This window comes from Natator depressus, chromosome 9 (genome assembly GCF_965152275.1).
Source record: "Natator depressus isolate rNatDep1 chromosome 9, rNatDep2.hap1, whole genome shotgun sequence".
NCBI lineage: Eukaryota > Metazoa > Chordata > Testudines > Cheloniidae > Natator > Natator depressus.
The window spans coordinates 80,908,355-80,929,399 of NC_134242.1; the positions used below are offsets into that span (position 1 = coordinate 80,908,355).

The 21,045-nt window shown below is 40.3% G+C and overlaps 1 protein-coding gene across 4 annotated transcripts; it reads right to left on the bottom strand.

The window, feature by feature from the left end:
* Positions 1-1,036: 1,036 nt before the first annotated feature.
* Positions 1,037-20,050, bottom strand: RLIM (ring finger protein, LIM domain interacting). 4 transcript variants are annotated; one of them, XM_074962437.1, is made up of 5 exons: positions 19,967-20,050; positions 17,332-17,391; positions 10,737-10,929; positions 9,044-9,127; positions 1,037-7,911 (listed from the first exon to the last, which is right to left on the bottom strand). In XM_074962437.1, the coding sequence occupies exons 3-5, from the start codon at positions 10,903-10,905 to the stop codon at positions 6,371-6,373; spliced, it is 1,794 nt and encodes a 597-aa protein (XP_074818538.1). In that variant the 5' UTR covers positions 10,906-10,929; positions 17,332-17,391; positions 19,967-20,050; the 3' UTR covers positions 1,037-6,370. The 4 variants fall into 4 exon arrangements, with proteins under 4 accessions (XP_074818538.1, XP_074818540.1, XP_074818539.1 ...); XM_074962439.1 differs by lacking the exon at positions 17,332-17,391 and having other exon boundaries at positions 19,967-19,985; XM_074962438.1 differs by lacking the exon at positions 19,967-20,050 and having other exon boundaries at positions 17,332-17,440.
* Between the last annotated feature and the right edge of the window lie 995 nt (positions 20,051-21,045).

Sequence of the window (21,045 nt, forward strand, 5' to 3'; positions counted from 1 at the left end):
ATTAGAACTCAAGACTTCCCAATTCACAAGCCTTTGCCTTCAGAAAGATTAGATTATGCCCCTAATTAAACAGATAAATCATCCTTGAAGGGCATTGAAAGCATCTTCACACAGAGGACACTACTATTTTGCTTTGCAGTACACTTAAGGGTGCCACTTTCAGTCCAAACCAAACTCAATACTGTTAGTTTCTGATGCAAGACACCACTTTTATCAATAAATATCTGCACAAAGTTAGAGAAATTGCACAAAGCACAGACATGGCTCTTATAACTATGTCTATGTAAGCCTTTATATTATCCCACGCAATCCTATCACTATTCTCCTACTCCTGCCTTCCATTTTTTGTTACATCTTGTTGAACGCTGTCTTAATAAATACAATTAGACCCTCCCACCCTTTGTTTCAGACATCATCCCATGTGTCCAGGATTGGTCTTTGCTTCCTACTAGAGCATGCATGGAGAAGCATATAGTTTTCCACATCCTCCAAAAGGTATTTAGTTTCCTTCTCATTCATGTGGAGCACTGCACACAGGTCAGAGATTAATTTAAAAGGAAGCCTCTGGCCATACATGAATTTATGCAATCTTGACAGTGTTTCTATGGCCCTCTGCATGTTTCTAGATTGACTTTCACCGTTGAGGCCAGGTCATTGATTTCAGTTACTGAATAGCACCCATAAATCACAGCTACTATTTTGGAAGATGAATTAAAACTATGTCCTTGTATTCTATGCAACTGATTTAGTGAACTCTTGTATGTGGTGAGATTTATCCCTTCAGTTTAGTATACAAAGAAGCAGACAAATTCTTTTGACAAAAAGCCATAGGTTGTTCTTATTCCTTTCCTGCTCTCCCACTTCAAACAACAGACTAACACAGCTGCTACTCTGAAACCTGAAAAAAAAAAAGGATTCCTATCACATTTATCATGAGCTATTAACCCTGGTAGTCCCAATTACATTCCCACTACAGAATGAACACCCCCCCCCAGTCCCCAAGGAGCGATGATCAAGAACAAAATTATCACTTCATGCATTTTATTGAGTCTATTTAAATTTGCATTATGACATCTTACATAGGAAACAAACTCCTCCTAAAATGTTAGCTATCAAATATGATCAAACTGTTTTATGACCTTTTAGAGTACCATTTTGTACTAAAGTCCAATATAAACAATGTAAAGCACTGTACAAAAAGGAAAATTGTTACATTCTCAGTTTAATACAGGGCTTCCCAGCCAACAGCCTAACAGAGATAGGGAAGGGCTCTTGGGATTTTAATTTAAGTGACGAAAACCAGATAATGGAACCAAATAAGGTTCAATAATGGATTCGCCCATAAGAAAAAGGAAATCTTGGTGCAAAAGAGGTTGGGAAGCCCTGATATAACAGAATCAAACTAATTTTTACACAACATAATTTAATGTGCTTTGAGTAAATTACATTACCATTAGATTTGCTTCTGTCTCCTTCCCCTCAGCAACCCAACCCAAACAAAAAAAAGCCTCTTGTAGGTGAAAATTTGAAATATTTCTAACTGTGTTGCTTAATTCCCTTAACATGGCTCCAAGTTAACATCTCCTGGGAGAAGCCAGCTAATCTGGCACAGGCATTTCCATTACAACTGCATACCTAATCAACTCAAGATCTGATCACGTAACCCTAATCAAGTCACATAAATCCCCAGTCATACTGAGGATGAATGGAAACACCAGATTCTTACACGGAATGCCACATTACAGTTATAGCAAGGGTCTCAAATTAACAATGCAAAGAAAAGTTAAGGCTGCAGCTAAACAGCTAAACCCAGCCAGCTGAACCTTGATATTGCAATATATGTGCTGATTAAGAACACACACTGTTGGAAGACCCATGGAATACCTAGGCACACTGGTACAAAATGGAAACCAATGCTTTAACTAAATTTCTTTTCTCATCTTAAAATTAGACCCTAGTTACTATAACACATCTCAGACCATGAATTTCCTCAAAGTGTAGGCAAATATTTTAAGATAAATTTCATACTGAAATTAGATTAGTGAAATGGTCCTTTGGACACTACATATTCGCATAATCCATGGATAGCGGACAGTCATTACTGTCCATTGTGTCAACATTAGTTGAAAACACATTAATCTGCAAGTTGGCACAATGGCCAATCATGGCTTCTTCAAAATTTGTACAGTATCATTTTAATGCAGCTGCTATGCATGCACACCAATACTTCCTACAGAAAGTCCTTAAGAAACTTTTAACGAGTAGTTTCTATGCATGCAGTGCAGCAACTACCCTGTCAAATAACACTATTTTCCAAACAAGGATCAGTTAACATAAATGAACTAACTGCCTGCAAAATACTATTTGCAAAAAGCTGTTTATTTTTATTTTTTTTTACAAAAGTGCAAGTAAAAGAAGAATCCCAATAAAAACCAATCACTACTTTTCACAGTTCTTTCACTTAATGGATAAAACCCATTAAAAATGTCTACAAATTTGCAGTTTGATTAGAACTATATGCTGCACTCTTACAAAACAAAAGATTGTGCACTCTTCTACATTTTAAATACCTAGGGGTAATCCCAAACACCGGAAGGATGGCTGTCCACAATGTGCAATTGTGTGTGTGTGTGTGTGTTTTTTTTTTCCTTTTTTTTTTTTTTTTAACGTCAGCTTTCCTTATACAAGCTCTAGCAGGGGAGCTTCTTCAAACACAAAACCAACTTAAACAGCAAAGAAATTAATGTTTTAATAAATAATGGAGTCAAAGATGTGTATTTGCCCCAACTTTGAAGGAGGGTAAAAAAAGCTTCCTCAAGATGGCACTATAAACTAAGGAGAGGAGAGCAGAGCAGCAAATGTATAATAAGGCTACCAGAATCTTTTAAATTTATTCATCTATGTACACGTGGGCATTAAAAAAAAACCCCAAAAAGATAACGGCTGTGTTTTAACCTCTCAGTGGCCACTGGCATCCAGTAAAGTGGCTGTAAAAACAGTGCACATCCATCTACAATTCCAATGCTGAAAAAATAGGTTTAAGCTTAAGAAAGCTATAAATGAAAATATGTTAAGAATGCTTGGCACCAAAAGGATTCATATATTTTTAAATAAATTGATTCAAGAGACTAACTTTAGCTAATTGTGAGCACCTCACTAGAGACGCTTTTATACTTTACCTATAAAGCTTGCAATTTAATTTAAAATTGAAGTATTAATATTGGCTTTTAAAGCTTAATATAACTTTAAAGGAAAGAATGACACCCATAAATTTATTGTACTATACAGGAATGAACTAAACTACCTTATAATACTAGGGCCTGATCCAGCAACCCTTATTCAGATGAGAATTCCTGCTGCTGGATCAGGCCAATAATTTTCCACAGATTTGTTTTGCACAATTCATAATATGAAAGTAATTCATAAACGCCACTGAGTTACTGGATGTAGCTCAGAGCACAGTTATACCATTGCTCATTTCCAGAACTGTTGTGGACGTTGGTAAATGCCTCATCTACTTAAGAGTTCCTCACTAACAGCAATATCAATCATGCCAATTGTTTGAAGTCAAAGAAACAAACCCCAGTGCTACTGGTATAGTAAGTTTAAAAAGGAATTTCATTATAAATAATTAAAACATTTGAAACATTCAAAGGATTCTTAATTGAGGTGAACACTGGTTTCTGGTACCTTTTTGGGAACCTCAGACACTAAACTGTTGGTACAATTACATAAAGTTAAAACATTAAGGCATACCACTTTTAGGCAATCATAATAAAACTACAAAGATGGTTGTTGAACTGTATAGTTCTTGGAAACCAAGAACAATCTGAATTAACAAGAGTAACTTCTTAATGAGGTATTACAGCCTTGCTCCACTGAGTATCACTTGTTGCTAATGGGCTCATATTATTCTAATTTCTGTCCTTAGTCCTCCTAAGACATCTGATTTTAAAAAGCTAAAAGTGTATTTAGAAATCAGTAGCAAATACCACTATAAAATATTTCAATTTGAATTCTACAGTCCAAGTCAGCAAAGACTGTTACTGAAAAATGCAAGTGATTGCATACACTTATGTGCACACTACAGAAAAGATTCAAAATCATGGTGTCCAATGTTTGAGAAGTAGTTTTGGCTTAAGATTCATTAGATACATTCATGAATCAAAGTCCAACCAGTAACATTAATATCTAAACTCCAATTTTATAGCTGAACACATCTCAGAGAGAAAACATTCGAGAGCATGTATTTGTTTATAAAATGTTTTATAAACATATGATAAGGAACACCCTTACAATGATGGAGCGTTCCACCACAAGGAAAGCGAGCTCACCAACCAGTCAGGATTCCCCACTGAACTGGGGATGACAGGAAAATGCACTGTTAGAAAAATGGGAGGGCCCCAGAACACCTTGGAATCCTGACCTGGCTGGTGAGTACTTCAATTATAATGGCTTTAACAGCTAGGATGACGTTCTATGTAACCACCACTCAAACACTGAAGATCTGTTAACGTAAAAAAGACAGGAGAGGTTTGGTTTTGTCATCTGAGTATTGAGCAACAGTTTGGACCTAGCCAGCAAGAGCAGTTCATATCCCTAGTTAACAACTACTATATTTTTTACTTGAAACAGAACATTGCTTTCCTTGAGAAGCACGTAGCGTTGGCAAAGCTACTAAAGAGTAAAACAAAAGGAAGGTTTCTTGGGGATGGGGGAGATGGGGAAGAGGTTTCCCACCGTGTAAAGACAGCTGAGGTATGAACATTTCCAAAGAAGACTTAAAATTGTGTAAATGCATTTATAAGATCTGAATTGTGATAAGCCCACATTAACTTTTAATACAGAATGCAACTGGAATTTAGACAGTCTTTAACAGTAAAGAGACATGCCTAATATTTTACTTTAAGGAAAATAAGTTGCAAATTCAAACAACTTGAAATTTCATTTTTTAAATGTATTCCAGTAACCAACAATTTAAGATTGGCAATTTGTTTGATAAACTTCTGTTAGAAGATTATCTCTCAGTTACACCTAAATGTTAATTTCTCTACCCTGGACACTGCAACTTCCATTGATTTTTGGAGGTCAGTGTGTTAAATCAACTACCAAAGCTCCAGAGATTAACTATGTCATTAGGGTGGAAAAAGAAAAATTAATTTGCCAACATGTGACTGCTGAAAGTTACATACAGCCCCCTCAGTGATTAAAATACAGCTTAATACAAAACTTGGGCAAAATCCTCACTGAATGAAACTGGTACATACAAATTTGTATCATTACACATCAGTAACCATACAAAGAAAAAACCAGTGTTCAGAGCAGGTTTCTATTTTTTTTTTTTTATCACCACCTTTTTGGTGGCATTACTGAGCCAAGACATTGCAATTATAACATTCAATTGCTATCAGTTTTAATGCAATTAAGATGTCTAATTCTTAACTGTTTTATGTTACAGTAGCTGTTCACATAAATTAAATAGTACAGATATGCACTGCTCTTGACAATAACATTTACAAAAGCAGCTCGCTTGTATTTAGTTTGCTGTGTGTGTGGTGGGTCTTATATGAAAAGCATTCTCTTCATTTCTAAGCATGGTACAATTTTAATTCTTAATGCATTAGTACAACAGTGCACTGGAAAAGTACTGAGCTTCTACAAAAAAGCTTTACAATTGTAAAACAAAAATTGTGATTTTTTTATTTAAACAAGCATAGGCAATTCTTATATTTCCACAAGATAAATATCCCGATTAAGCAATCAGCTCACTCTACAGCGTGCCATAGTGATGGGCTGGAGACAGCTGTACAATGGGAAAAGGGCTAACATTAGTGTTATCTGCACTCACATGTCCAAGAATACGCAATATGAAAATTAACCAAAATTATATTTAAGGGTGCAGTTGAATTAATTTCATATTCAGTGGGATAGCTGGGTTTGTTTTTAAAAATCCACTATGAAGCATGTGCTGTAGCTAGGATGACTTCTCAGATAAGTTCCTTAAAGGGATGAGCTGAGTGCTGAGGTCTTTAAGATTCACAATGCATGGGGAGGGGAAGGGAAGGCGGGGGAAGGAGCTTAACAGTCTTGATGATGGGGAAAAAAAAAGAAATTTATAGCAAATAGGCATCTTAGGGGAAATAAAATTTTCTGAAATTCGAGACACTGAAACTGAATAGATTTGGAGACTCTGATTTAAAGAGATTCCCATTTTAAAAGCTTTAATTCTGAGAAAATGTTTCCATGAGGGAAGAAGCAGCCAAACTCATTACTTTACATTGAAGCACCACTCAAAAAGTGGCCATAATGAAAGTGACTTTGTTGCCCATCACTATTACACCAGCTGTTCAGCCAAAAATTCAGATCTCATTTAGACAACACTTTCTCTGTTACCAGATGCTAAGACTGCTCTACGACAAATAGGACAAGTGGAATTTTCTGATAACCAGCGATCAATGCAGTGGACATGGTACTCATGGGAACAAGGCAGTTTACGAAGCTTGTTGCCTTCTGTGTATTCTGTAATACAGACACTACAGGTTTTCAGAGCATCGCTTTCACCAAAATTCCTCCATGCTAGGTTGTCAATTTGTTCTTTGGTGAGTCCTCTTGGCTGGTCATCATCATCCTCATTTAGTAGAAAAAACTGTGCTAGGCTAAGGAATGGTAAAGAGCCACTTTCTTCAAAAGTGACTGATCCCCTCGTATTCCGACCTTCCCGCCTAACAGATGTTGAACCTCCTTCATTACTACTTTCATATACCTCCCCTGAGCTACCTTCAGTACTTTCACTGCGTGAACTAGTACTACCACTATCACCTCCATTCTGTAGCTCAGGAGCATCTACATTTTGGTTTGGGACTGGGCCACTAGGATCTGCATCACCATCACTGTACATATAGTAGTTTAATTCTCCAAAACCTGTCATTATCTGCCTTAGAATGGTCTGAATTGCAACTGATGTTGTCTCATTAAAGCCCGTGTTTATGATTCTACGAATAGGAATCCTAATGGTACTGACATAAGTTCTCACTCCAGCCCGTTCTGAACGTGAAAATGTGCGCCTAAGCCCTCCACGTTCACTTTCATAAGTGACTGTATTGTTTGGTGTCTGGGACCTGGATCGGGTTCGGTTGGCTATGCTGTCTCTCTGCCGATATTCTCCTGGACGGACTCTTCTCACTTGAAGATCAAGAACTATGGTAGGTGGCCTCTGTCCAGGAGCTGCAGACTCACTGCTGCCATTTGTTTCTGAAGAACCTAATGCTGGAGGAGCAGGTCTTGTTTCAGGGGTTGAAAACAGAACTGCATTTTCACTTGCAATCTCAGTCCCCGTTGTATGTTGCCTTAACGTCACATGCTGTCTAGTTCTAGAACTTCCCTCGGATTCATTTACCAGGGAATGATCAAGTGTCTGAGATGGCATATTGTGAGGAGACCTGCGAGGAGTCTCGCTTGCTGGATTAATAGGTGACCTACTTCTATCAGTCCTAGCCCGGGTTCTTCGTTGTTCTGGGCTCCTGCTTCTTGCTCTTCTCTGGCCTCTGAGAGGAGATGCTTCCTCAGTTGCTAACTCCTCAGAGGTACTTCTGTCTGATCCAGGCTGCCTTACAGATGGCGATTCAGATCTTGGAGTCTCAGTGTCACTTTGGCTATTTTCCAAATCCTCACCATTGGAGGGCTCTACAGATTGCTCATTTTCAGCTTCTGGGTTTGGGTTCCCATTATTACGGTTGACATTTATTTCCAAACTGAATCTGAAATCACCACTGTTAGGGTTAGTCCGGCTCACTGCCCTCCAAGACTGGTTTCCTCTTTGCCCGCTCCGTGTGGTATTTCCAGTCTGTCGTACTGAATTAAGCCAGTCTATTATGGAATCTCTATTAGAAACATCTTCTGTGGATTCTGCACCTGTCAAAAGAAAGGGAACTACCAAAATTAGAGAACTGAGGTAATTCTTAGATTAAATTTTCCAAAAATATAATTCCTTAATTAAGCAAGTTACAGCCTTAAAATATTTAAGCCTTTTAAACACCGTAACAGTTTCATCCTTAACATCTTGATTAGTGTTATGTCTAAAAGAGCTGTTTCTTTGCGGGAGCATGAGTGGACATTTTTCTACTGCCAATAATTATGCCTCTCTAGAAGTTGTAGCCAAATAGCAAACAAGTCATCAAAATAATTATTTCTTGTAACAACTAAATGGAAAATCAGTTATGTTTCAACTGTTAAAAAAAAAAAATAGATGTTTTTACTTGCTCGAATACTGTCCATTCAATGGTCTAGTATAGCAGCAGTTAAATCACAAAACCAAAGCCATGTCTATATTTACAAGCATATAGAGGCACAGCTGTACAGATACAGTTGTGCTGCTGTAAGAGTACTTGTGTAGCCACATTATGCCAACAGGAGAGAGTTCTCCCGCCAACAAAATAAAACCAACTCAACAAGCAGTGGTAGTATGTCGGTGGGAGATGCTCTCCCACCAACATAGTGCTGTACACATGAGCACTTATTCTGGCAAAATTTATGTCACTCAGGGGAGTGGTTTTTTCATATCTCTGAGCAACAAAAGTTTTGCCAACATAAGTGCTAGTGTAGACATTGCCTTAGTGGCCTGGAATACTTGGTTCTCTAGTTTAGCACACTCATTTAGCTAACAATGACAGGGTTCAGTGGGACCCATGTGTAAACCTTTCTGTAGGGAGGCAATGTGGCAACCTTGAGAGGGAAAGAGTAAAGGTGAGAAAATGTGGGAATCTCAGAAAGCACTCCAGTAAGGGAACAGAATGGAGAGAAATCTAAACAAAAATAAAGAAATGCAGAAATGATCACAGTGCAGCAAAATAGAAGTGCGACATGTTCTAGCTGAAATCTCTTCAAAACTTTGACCTCTGAAGCAGATATCAGATTATCTTCACTTAATTCTAAAACACTGCTCACCTCACACCTGCCTAGGCTTAACATGTTCCATTCCTGCACTCAAGTTAAGATCTATATTGGGTGCTAAAGTCAAGAGCTTCCACAAATACAGTATATATACCTCTATTCTCATCACCGTTTTGCTGTGGTGGACCTTCTTTAACTTGATGTAGCCTTCTCATCAGTTCTTCTTCAGTAATTTCACCTTAGGAAGCAAAGATTTCCAAAACTATTTTAAAGGCAGATATGCAAAGGCAAGAATAATCCATAGCTTAAGAGTTCTTACGCCTACATTCTCTTTGAACTGCAAATACTGTCCTAACAAGATACTGACTGCTTTTAAGTGTTTTCTGAATTCTGACACACTGTGATACCTAAGTCAGGGTAGCCAAAGCATAAATCACAGCCCTCCAACACTATTGCCCTTAGGTAAGATTTGCTGAGGCTCCAGCTAACAAAGAGTTACGTGCTCAGAAGATGGCAAAATGCTTTCTGGGTCTTGTAACCACATGCCAGCAGTATTCTCCATCCTACATCAATCAAGGCATCATTTACAAGAGAAAGTTGCACTGGTTATCTAAAAGTGTTATTTTAAACTGATTTAGTTAAACCAGTGCAAAAACACCACAGCGGACGCATTTCAGATTAAGAGTTGTTGATTTCAGTTTACACAAATCTATTAGGAATCAGTTTTAACTAAACCAAAATAAGCCACTCTTATACTGAGACAAGACTGTTCACACAGGTTTAGCTAAATTGGTTTTAAAATGACACCTTTAGTTAAACCACTGCAACCTTCTTATGTAGAAACAGCCCAAGTGAGACTCAGATACCTGGCAAGATGCCAATGCAGCCCTCGGTAGTACAGACTTTGCAAGTCCCAGTGAACACTAACATTTTCTTAAATTGAATTAGCACATCTAGTTTAACCTAACAAGCTCTACACTATTCATATTACCTTCAAGGAATGGTCTACTGCAGTGGTTTTCAAACTTCAGTACTAGGTCGTGGAATGCACCCAGAGAGCCTGGTGGCCGGCCAGTAAAAATTAATAGTTCCTATCTGTTCTGAGTCTGACACCGCGCTGCGCCCCAGAAGCGGCCAGCAGCAGGTCCAGCTCCTAGGCCGGGGGGGTGGGGGGTGGGGGGCGCATGGGGCGCTCGCTGCGCACCTCCGCCTAGGAGCCAGACCTCCACTGGCCACTTCCGGGGCACAGCACAGTCCGCGGCGCTAGGACAGGCAGGAAGCCTGCCTCTGCACTTGGGCTGTGCCGCTGACCGTGAGCCGCCGGAGGTAAACCCACACCCAAACCCTGTGCCCCAATCCCCTGCCCCAACCCGGAGCCCCTTCCTGCACCCCAAACCCCTCATCCCTGGCCTCCCCCAGAGCCTGCACCCCCAGCCCCAACCCCCTCCTGCACCCCAACCCCCTCCACAGCCCAAAGCCCCTGACACCCTGAACCCCTCATTCCTGGCCCCACCCCACAGCCCTCACCCCAACCCTCTGCCCCAGCCCTAAGCCCCCTCCCACACCCCAAACCCCTCATCCCCAGCTCCGTTGGGATGCGGGTATCAACAATTTTCTTCAATTGGGTCACCAGAAAAAAAGTTTGAAAACCACTGGTCTACTGTGTGCTCAACTAAGCAGAAGAACTACTCTCTATAATGGCATAAAATAGTAGTAAAAATATCAGAAATGCTGAAGACACATTCAGCACCAGAATGGAGAGAGGAACTAGGTAGTCTGAAAATGGGTGCAGAGGCATTCACATTCGTAAATTAAAGTTTTCATGCTACCTACATGTTTTAACATACCTGGTGTTCCTAGCAAATTGTTATCCCTCATAAGCCTATAGTCCTCTTCATTCAGGTTATTTACAAAGTGATAAAAAGCTTCTTCACGTTCTAATCGATCCAGCTGACTCCGGCGCTGTGCTTCTGAGTGATCAATACTTCCTTTATCGTTAGAATCTGAGCTTTCCATGTTGATGAAAGAGTGGGAAAGTATCTAAAAAAAGGAGAGGAAAACTACATATTTTGAAAACCATACATACAAAAATTAATAAAATAATCTGTAATGCTTATTGACACATTCAGTGGAATTCAGCACAATCTGTCGTTGAACTTGACTCTGACAACACACACTTAATCACTATTCATATATTTAAATTATTTAAGGAGAAATTTAGTTTGCTGATAAAGTTCCAGTTATATGGGTATCTTGTACCACAATTTAAATCACTACTTGATCCAGAATTTAAATCAATCATTTTAAAAATGCAGTATGTTTAGGGAAGCATAAAAATTACAGACCAAATCCTTCAGGCAATCTTTTGTGCACCCAACATTGCTCAGGAAGGAGACGTCTAAACCGCCTTATAGCATACCCTAACGTTGCAGCTACGTGACAAAGCAGAACCTAGAGCAGCCTAAAGGCTGCCTTAAAACAATCCTGTGAAGGACATGAGTCATCTGAATCCAATACTATGTTCCTTTAGAAGGCAATTTTAATAGGATTAAGCCTCCCAAGCTCAAGCCTATAAGGAAAGGAAGTGCCTCGTGTTACTCATCAGCAATCCCTCTGGACAATTAAGAGGAATAGCCAATCCCAAAAAGCATCTGGAAGAAATGTGAAAACTAGGAAGCAGAATTACAGCATAGTAGATTGTGGGTGCCACAGAACACATTGCAATACAAAGATCATTCAGTTCCTCGGGATAAAAAGGTTCTGTAGAATGAATTCTGGAATTTAATGCCAAAAGTAATTTATTAGACAGCAGTTAAACTGTCAATTTTGATGAAGTGGAATATGAGACCAAAAAGTCTTATGTACCTGGCATATTGCCAGCTGTTAACAGGAATCCAATATATATGCATTCTCCCCACACTTTTCCTACTTCAGTTAGGTTAGAACCTCTAACACATCTCTCAACATTAGTAAGATATGGTAATATCTGCATTTGGTCAACGTTAACAGTGAAAACGTATCACCTCTGGAGAAATTATGTTAAACGTAAACCTATCCAAATGGAAGCCAAAACAAGGAAGCCTGGTTATTAATCAGTATGCCTCACCAACCGTGATGTAAAGCACTGTCTTACACAACTGTGGGAATGCACCAATTACTCAAGTGGCTGGTTATCTAGCTAGTTTTACACCTGATGGAATGCTCCTCTGCAACATTTCCACCGGAAATGTTTTCTTTTTTTAAACAGCTCCTGATGCCTCGTGAACATATTGAAGGGGGGGGGGGGGAAGGGGGGAGACGGGACAAAAAAACCACACCATTCTGAGTTTTGTGCTTTTTAATCTGAGAATTTCCAAATATAATAGGATCTGTTTCTCGGCCACTTGCCTAGTGCAGTGGTTTTCAAACTGTGGACCCTGGGGGTCTGCAGACTATGTCTAAGAATTCCAAAAGGGTCCACACTTCCATTTGAAATTTTTAGGGGTCTGCAAATGAAAAAAGGTTGAAAACAACTGGTCTAGTGCATGAAACTGATCCTCTTTTTGGTTTCTAAACAAAACTGTCAAGAAAAATCAGAATGTCTCTACAGTTTAAATCAATGGTCCCCAACATTTCTGTGGGAATAGCATATTGCTGTTCCCAGAAGACTGTGGCGGGCGCCAGATACCCCGCCGCCAAAATGCAGCAGCGGCAAGAAGCGTCACCACCAAAATGCCGCCAAGAAACGGCAACGCTTCTCGGCGGCGCAGTGTCCTGCGGGCACACAAAAATGCCTGGTGGGCACCATGGTACCTGTGGGCACTGCCTTGGGGACCACTGGTTTAAATCATAACGTCTCCTAAATAGAAGAGAGGTATTGCATGATCTTCAAGCCCATTTGTTTACACACATTTAGGTAACTGTGTGTTTGTCTTCTTCCGTCTCCAAGCCCAAAATTACATGTTGGATGTGGCAAATGTAATTATTGGAAGAAGGCCTCAGAGGAGGGTCTTGCATTTAGATTCAACACTATTAGGTTTACTCCTGGAGGCTTGCCTACATTAGGGATTTTCACACTGGTACAGCTACCCCAAAGTAGCTTCACCAGTGCAAACACCTAATGTAGACTCTACACCAAGCCAGTTTATCCACCTCTAAGAAACAGTTCTCTTCTACCCTAGCCATTGCAGAATACAGGCATATAAATTCTAGATGCCTATCACTAGGACACTAATAGTACTACAATGACAATGGGGTTTCCTTGGTTCTGCCTAGCTACACAACAGGATTTCAATAGCGGCGGTAAAGCAGCACCATTACCAGATTACTATGCAACAGACGCCTATGGAAACAATAACTAGATACAGTTAGATAACTGAAGTCCACTATACAAATTGTGTCTTGAGTGTAATGCACTATCTTGATGCCTAAAATGAGACCTATCCACTAAAATGTAAACATCACATTAAGATATCATAAGCAGCATATTACTATAAAGCAAGAAATGCAAATAAGGGAAAGACACACCATGTCTGCCAATACATTATGATAGACATAGCTGTGGCATCCTATTAAACCTGTGTAGGGGAGGTCATATATAGTATGTTTCACATCAGTGAGTTTCCTTGCTTTTATTGCTTTAGGTCAACTTAACATGAGATTTTGTTCTTACCTGCGTAACACAACCTGAAATTTCCCTTCTTCTGTCAGCACAGAACTGGCGAGGGAGAGCACAAATGTCTGGAGGAGCTCATGTCTCTAAGATGTAGTGAGTGCAGATCTGTTGATTATAGCCAACTTTAGTTTATCCAGTAATGAAACTGAACATCTTTATGGAAGCACAGTAAGATTTGTCTAAAGTTCGCTGGAAACAAGAGTCTGTACAGCTACTTGACTGAAACAAGTGAAAGTTTTCTTTAAAATGGTGATGGGAAGTGTTTTTCAGCAGCTGAATAACCAGATATTATTGCAGTAAACTCTTAAATTGGTGTGCCCACTCTTTGACAAGTCAGTCAAGTGGATTCCCTGTAGTTACTCATTAACAATCTACTCAAAAGGTGCCAGGCACAAATGACTAGTGTTGTCCTTACCATCACTACGAAGCAGCAGAGTCTATGAAACACAGCAAGCTTTAATAGCAAGAAGCGACTATCTATAGTTCAAGACTTTATAATCTACAAGGGAGGAGTTATTTTATGGTCTCGGGGGTATAAATGATAGAGAACTAAAGATATTCATTTGGTATTGAAAAAAGTTGCCATTACCAGTTACTTTGCTCCACCACCAGTACTAAAATTATCAATTCATTGATACTGTGACAACTAGGCCTGAGTAGAAAGTCATAAAAATATATGGCTTCTAAGTTATAGCCTATCTGTGAACGAGGGTCAGGCATCACAATTCAAGAATTTACTAAAATAGCCATTTAAGAAATTCACTTCAGACCCCATACAATAGTAAAATGCGAAAACTCTCAGTTCACCTTTATCTTTACTACTTTACACTTATAGGGTACCTTCCATCTGAGGATCACAAGATGCTTCCCAGAAATAAGTGTTAATTGAGCAGATGACACAATGACCTACCAACTAAGTCTTCCTTGCACGAAAATAAATAAGCTGTTTCAGGCCTTAGTAAAATAACCCAAAAGCTATCTGAGCTGAATTTACAGGGAAGTACCTTAGTACATGTTCTTTTGTTTCTGTAAGTGAATAAAACCCACCTAAAATTAAGTTGCAGTCATTGCTGAAATCTGCAACTTGTATAAAGTAAAAGGAAACTTGAGACCCTAAAGGATCAAAGTCTTTCCTATACACTGTCTGAAGAAAAAGGAGCGATTTAAAAAAATAAAGTTGTGCTCTTCATCAGCAATATGTAGTAGGTCTCAAAGTCCTTAGTAATAGGAGGAAAGAGACTATAAAACAGCAAGCACTGTTAAGAATTGTCTGGAGGGAGTTAATCTCCCCCAGAACGTCTTGTGTCTAAATGATTGATATTTTAAGATGAAATTAAAATATACAGGTTTCAATATTTAAGAGGGACATCATTTCATTTGGCATGTACAGGATATTTTCTAGAAAATTAGATTCCTATACATTATGCAGATTTCTTGACTCTCTTCCCAAAAAATTTAATTTATAACTTTGAATACACAAAAGGGATGGTTAATAGGTGGAAACAGTTTAGCAACTGTGCCCAACAAGGACTAATTTCTAAATAATGATTACCTACTACAATATTTAATGAGCTATTACCAACTGATCCACTTCCATCCTAAAGGAACTAGTCATCCTTTCTGATAATCAGAGGTAAATTGTTGTATCAGTATAGAAGTCAGAGTTGCCCCTCCCTAAACCAAACTTCAAGAAAAATGTACAAGACAAAACTCAAGAGTTGACTTGAAAATATACACATTCCCTACCCCCAAAGATCACCTAAATCTCCAGTAGGACTATTAACCCTCTTTCATGATGAAAGCTCTTCACTACTGCCCTGTCAAGAAAAGCTCTCCAACACCAAGTAACTCACACTGAGAGAAATTAAAACTAGCTATTAGACTATCTTGAACTCCATTTCTCTCAAGGTATAAAAATATTTGCAAAGCCTAAGTCATGTTTTAAAGTGCCTTATTTAACATGATGTGACAACCAAATTAATGACTAGGCTTCAAAAAACAAACTAGTACAATCTGTGCTCTTCTAAGATGCACAAGAGAAAAAACTAGTAAATAGTTTTAATGTAGCTATGTCAAACACCAAGTACTTTATAAATAATTAGTTGCAATACATTAAGAAACCACACATTTCATGTGTTTTCAACCTTGAAATTTCATCATTGTTTATCCTGTAAATCCTTGCTCTCAAAAAACAGACCACAGAAAATGACTGTTGAGTGAACCCAATTATTAAGAGCATTAAAAAAAAAAAAAAACACAAGCATGTGAGGGAGATGGCTCACTGAGATTTGCACCTCAATCCTACAACAAGATACACACAGACGGACCACTGTCTACCTACAGCCCCTCTTAAAATAATGAGTTTTCCACATAGACACGTACTGCAGGATCAGGGCCTTCAAACCAGTCTGAATATCTACAGCGTAGACACAATAGGGGATTAAGTTTTCAAATTTTTAAAAGTCTGCCTTACATGTTGGGCTTATTCTTTGCCTGTTGCTATTAACTCTAATGGATGTAGTATGAATGTGCATTCTAAAATAAAACAAAACACCTACAGAAAGTTCTTAAAGTATCTATCTGGAAATTAAACGTGATGGAGAGAGACTTATCTTAGCCCAAACATTACACCACTCAAATTTCACCTGTACATTCCTTGCTTAAAAAAAAATTAAGCTGGAAAAATGTCAGCTTGCCAAAGAACACCAGAAAAAGTATGTCTTTTTACAACGTATTTGTATAAAATGCTATTTTAAAAAAGGAACAAAGATATTCCCAGAGCCCTAACAAGCAGAAGCCATAAGAATCAGAATATCATTTTAATCATAGGTATGACATCGCAATAGAACGTATGTCAATACTTTCACATATCCAATAAAATGTTTCACTCGTAGAACTCCACTGTCAACGCTGAGGGCTCAAAATGTTATAATTTTCCTTATTAAAATAGCATTTGTCAAAAAGACATGTTGAAAATGAAAATAAATAAGACATTATGTTGCTTTTGGTCTTTAGATTATACCACAGAAGAGAAGACCTATTGGACATGAGGTATCACAAGAGAAGTCTCATGAAAATGGTTCTCTCTTGCTCTAAAATTGAGCATCCTGTAAGATCAGCAAGCAAAACGCCCACTCTGAAGTTAGGAGGAAGCAGCACTGTGGTATGTCAGCAGCCAATGTCGTCACTGAAAGGGAGAGCAGCAAAAGTAGGGTAGCATCCTGGGGAGCCAGACCCGCAAAACTGATGACCGTCGAGTAGTGCTCAAGTTTCAGCAGAAACAGGACCTCCGGTTAATGGAAGCTCTAAATCAAACATAACCTGTAGAATTTCAATGCAAAAAACATGTAACTTCAACACTTCTTTTAACTCCACTTAATCCGCAAAATTGTTGCTATTACAGATTCTACTGGAGATAACAGGCCAATGCTATGCTGACACACAACTGCAACCAACAAATGAGGATTAGGGTACAAGCCTATCCTGGTTGCTGTCTAATTCATGAAATACTCCCAAATATAAAAATTTTTTTTTTAAGAATACCTTATTTAATAACATTTAAGTTATATATTATGTTTAAATATAAAACCTAGCTGTATGTAAAACTACAATCTCATCTGATTTTGATGACAAATCAAGAAACAGAAATTCATGTACATTATTTATGAGATTATGGATACAGATGCCTCTGGCATACTGAATTTGTAAAAGACTGTTCTTGTTGGAAGTTTTTTAAAAAAGTTATTAAAATTAAGAGGATAAAGTAAATGTATATTAGTATATCTTACCTAATCAAGTGTTGCCACTTGATTTTTTAGCAATGAAGCTGCTCAGCTTTGCAGTCCTCACTGAAGGAAAGAGTTAAACATCAATACTTCAGATCAACCAAGAAATACCAATTGGTGTCTGCTGACATAAACCAGGACAAGAAGATGAAATTGCAGCCTTATATGCATTTTATGTTTTTATGCACAGCCAAGTGTCTCATACATTCTGAGAAGAGAAAAGCAAATGGAAATGTTGTGACACTTCAAGTTACCTTTATATACCCATGGAAAGATCCATCCCTACATTAAAGTTTAACACTAACACATTTTTTAAAAATATGGGTTGCAAGATAGGTGCCTATGTATAAGAAATTCAAAATAAGAGATCCTGATGGCAAAAAGGTATACACGTGCTATGTTTTATCCTTTCTGTACTTCAACTGGCTTAGGTTTTTACAAGTTCCTGCCCCTCTTAGACTTCACCTAGAGGAGGATTTAAAGGTGTGTTAGAACATGTCAGCTAACATGCTCTAAAAGTCTAGTGTAGACTATTCAGCTAGTAAGTGATCAGTTAATCTAGCTGGGTTTCAATTAAACCAGTTTAGCATGTGTTAGACTATACAATGCCCTGTCTCCACTAGATTTGTTAGAAGGTGTTACTAACATTCCTACAGACACCTTTAAATCTTAGCCTAAACACATTCTTAAGAGCTTATCTATACACAAGAATTGTACTGTTTTAACTCTATAAGGGGCTACACCAGTATAAATATTTTGGTTAGAAAAATCATGCCCTTAACCAAACAAGTGCAAAATGTGTGTGAAGATTAGGCACCAGGCTGTTCTGAGTTTGGTGGAGAGATGAGGAGTGCTGAAACTGTCAACTCTCTCTTTTCTGTGAGGTAGTTAATATGGACTGGACAACATGTTTATTACCCAGGCTAGGGACCTGCTATTTGTTTGAATGTCACATCACCTTATATAAATATTGGTGTGGTTAATTATATGACATTAAGAGCCAGAAGAACATACATTTTTAGTACTGCTAACTGGGGGAGGGGGGAAGAATGCAGTAATTATTTCCTTTGTAACCTGTTTAATAAAATGTGTTTTCCTCTTTTGATGAGCAGTTAGATCAACATTTCTGACTCCTTTACTTTCCAAATGATGATTAACCATTCCAAAACGGGCATACCTACGCTGGGCATACATAGGCACCTTTAACCGCTGGGCTATCACCATAGCATATCCAATCCCAGACACTGGGAGAAGACGTTTAACTTCATCTACAAAATGAAGGAGTTACTGTTTAATTTTCAACTCTACCTATCAACTTATTATGGTTGAAATGATTAGAAGATGGATGTTACAGCTTCTTTACTATTTCATAGTCACCTCCAACTTGAAATTAAACAATATAGCCAATAGTGCAGATGAGAAGTAAGACTTCGGTGTAGTGCTGTCCACCTAATTATTGTTATTTGTGTACCACTTCAGTTTGAAAGCTCATTTATTCAACACTAAACAGGGCTCTTTATTCACACCAGAAAATACAAACTGTATCCAACATTCCAACTTAATGTCCTAGGGAAGTTTTTTGTTGAAAACCCTTTTTGTAAGTATATCAAATAGATAATGGATCAAGAATAAGTCCATAAGATACATACAGAATAGATTTTGGTCCTCCTTTGAGATGTATGACTACAAACAACATAAGACATCCCAGGATGACCAGAGTTTTAACCTCCATAAACATTCCTAAAAGTACAGATCATTTTTACATTATCCTCAGAACATTTTGGAGGTGTGGTAAATAAAGGTAACTGGGAAGTAAGCGAGACTAGACAGAAAATGGGGATCAGAAGGCCATGAGTTTTCGTGGGTTACAAAACTATAAACAACCTGGACACTTGGAAATAGAAGAGGCCCCAATAAAAGAGGCTCTCACAGAGTGTGATAGGGAGAGTCCCCTCCACTTCTCTCCTCACGATGGGGCTCCTTGCTCCTGGTGTGGGGAGGACAAAATGAAGGCTTGGGCCTGAGAAACTACAGTTCCTTAAAGGAGACCCTGGACACGAGAGAGAGAGGCGCAAGTTTCCCTACAAACCCAAAGGACTAGTTTCAAGTTTCAATCCCCCTCAAACCCAGCTAGGTACAGCGGAAAGACAAGCCCCGCAGCCCCCGAGAGGGCGCTTAGCCCGGTGCCCAAACGGAGAATGGGTCCCCTTCCGGGCTCAGGCCGTGCGGAGGGGAAGGGCCCTGAGGTGTCTGTCAGTCCTCCCCTGCCCGAGGGGATGGGGCAGGAAGTGAGGCTCCCCTGCTGCCGACAAGGACCTGCGCTCACACTTGGGGACGGGGTAGAGAGGACCAAGGGGTCGCCTCCGGGGAGACAGGGAGACCAAAGGGGCCTGCTGTCCTCCCTGCCCCAGGAGCGGGGATCCCCACCCACCGCCTGTGCGCCAGGGCCCTCCTCCCAACGTCCCCGGCTAGGCAGGGTCGGGTATCGAAGGGGGGCAGAGGCTCGGGGACACAGACTCCCCCTTTCCGCCGGCAACCAGAGCAGCGGCGCCGCCGCCGCCGCCTCCTCCCCCCCTGGGCCTGGGCCTCTCCCTTCCCTAGGCCATTTTGAAAGTCTGCGTCCAGCCCCGATACTCACCCGCCGCCGCCGCCAGGCTCCCTCCTCCCCCCGGGTCTCGGTCCGTTGCTTGCCCCGGTGCTCAGCGGGCTCGGCCCTGGCTCGCTCTGCTCCGTCCCTCCCCGAGCGGCAGCAGCGTCTCCTTCCCTCCCCCTCTCAGGCGGCCATTTTCTGCTCCATTGTTACCAGGGAAGTGGGGGGCCGGAAACAGGAGCAGCCGCCAGAGGAAGTGAAGGAAAATTCAATGCGCATGCTCACTCCTCTCCCGTCCGGCGTACGCGAGGCGCCTGACACAAGCCGCCATAGAGCTTGGAGGACCGTGCAGAGAGAGCGGTCCCACTCACTGGCCAGGCAGCCATTTTGGATGGGGCCAAGGAGGGGGGCGGGGCGTTGCGTGATCCCCTGAAGCGGTGGCGAGTGGGCGGTTAAGGCTGAGCGGGGCCAGACCGGATGCGTGCAGCTCCCGCCTGCACTGCCGGTGAGCGCGGGGCCCCAGCCCAGGGGTCCTGCCTTGCACCCCAGTGTGGGGGCCCGGGGCCTTGTCCAGGGGGGCCAGCCTCCATCGCTGGGCGCTCAGACAAGACCCTGGTCTCTAAGGTGTCGGGTGAAAGACACGGGTCGGTTGGGCTCCCGCACAAGGGCGATGGGCCACGGTGAATCTATGGTTGCAGGTCGGCTAATCCCAAATAGGGTTACCAATAGGGTGACCAGACAGCAAGTGTGAAAAATCGGGAAGGGGAGGGGGGTAATAGGCGCCTATAGAAGAAAATGCCCCAATTATCGGGACTGTTCCTAATCTGGTCACCCTAGTTACCAGTTTTGGTTGGATGAATTCCTGGAGGTTTAATCACATGACATTATCTTTAATTAAAGATTCATCTTTAATTCTTGGAGACTCCAGGACAGTCCTGGAGGGTTGGCAGCCCTAATCCCAAACCCAGAGTTTGGGCCAGTGAACTGGCTTATTTCATGCACTGAAGACTAAAATCCTTTGCTGGGTATGGCACATGATGGGATGATATTAGAGTCCTAAGTAAAAACGAGTGTTAAAACACCCGAAACGTGGTGCCACACAAACTGACCCACCAGATGCATACGTG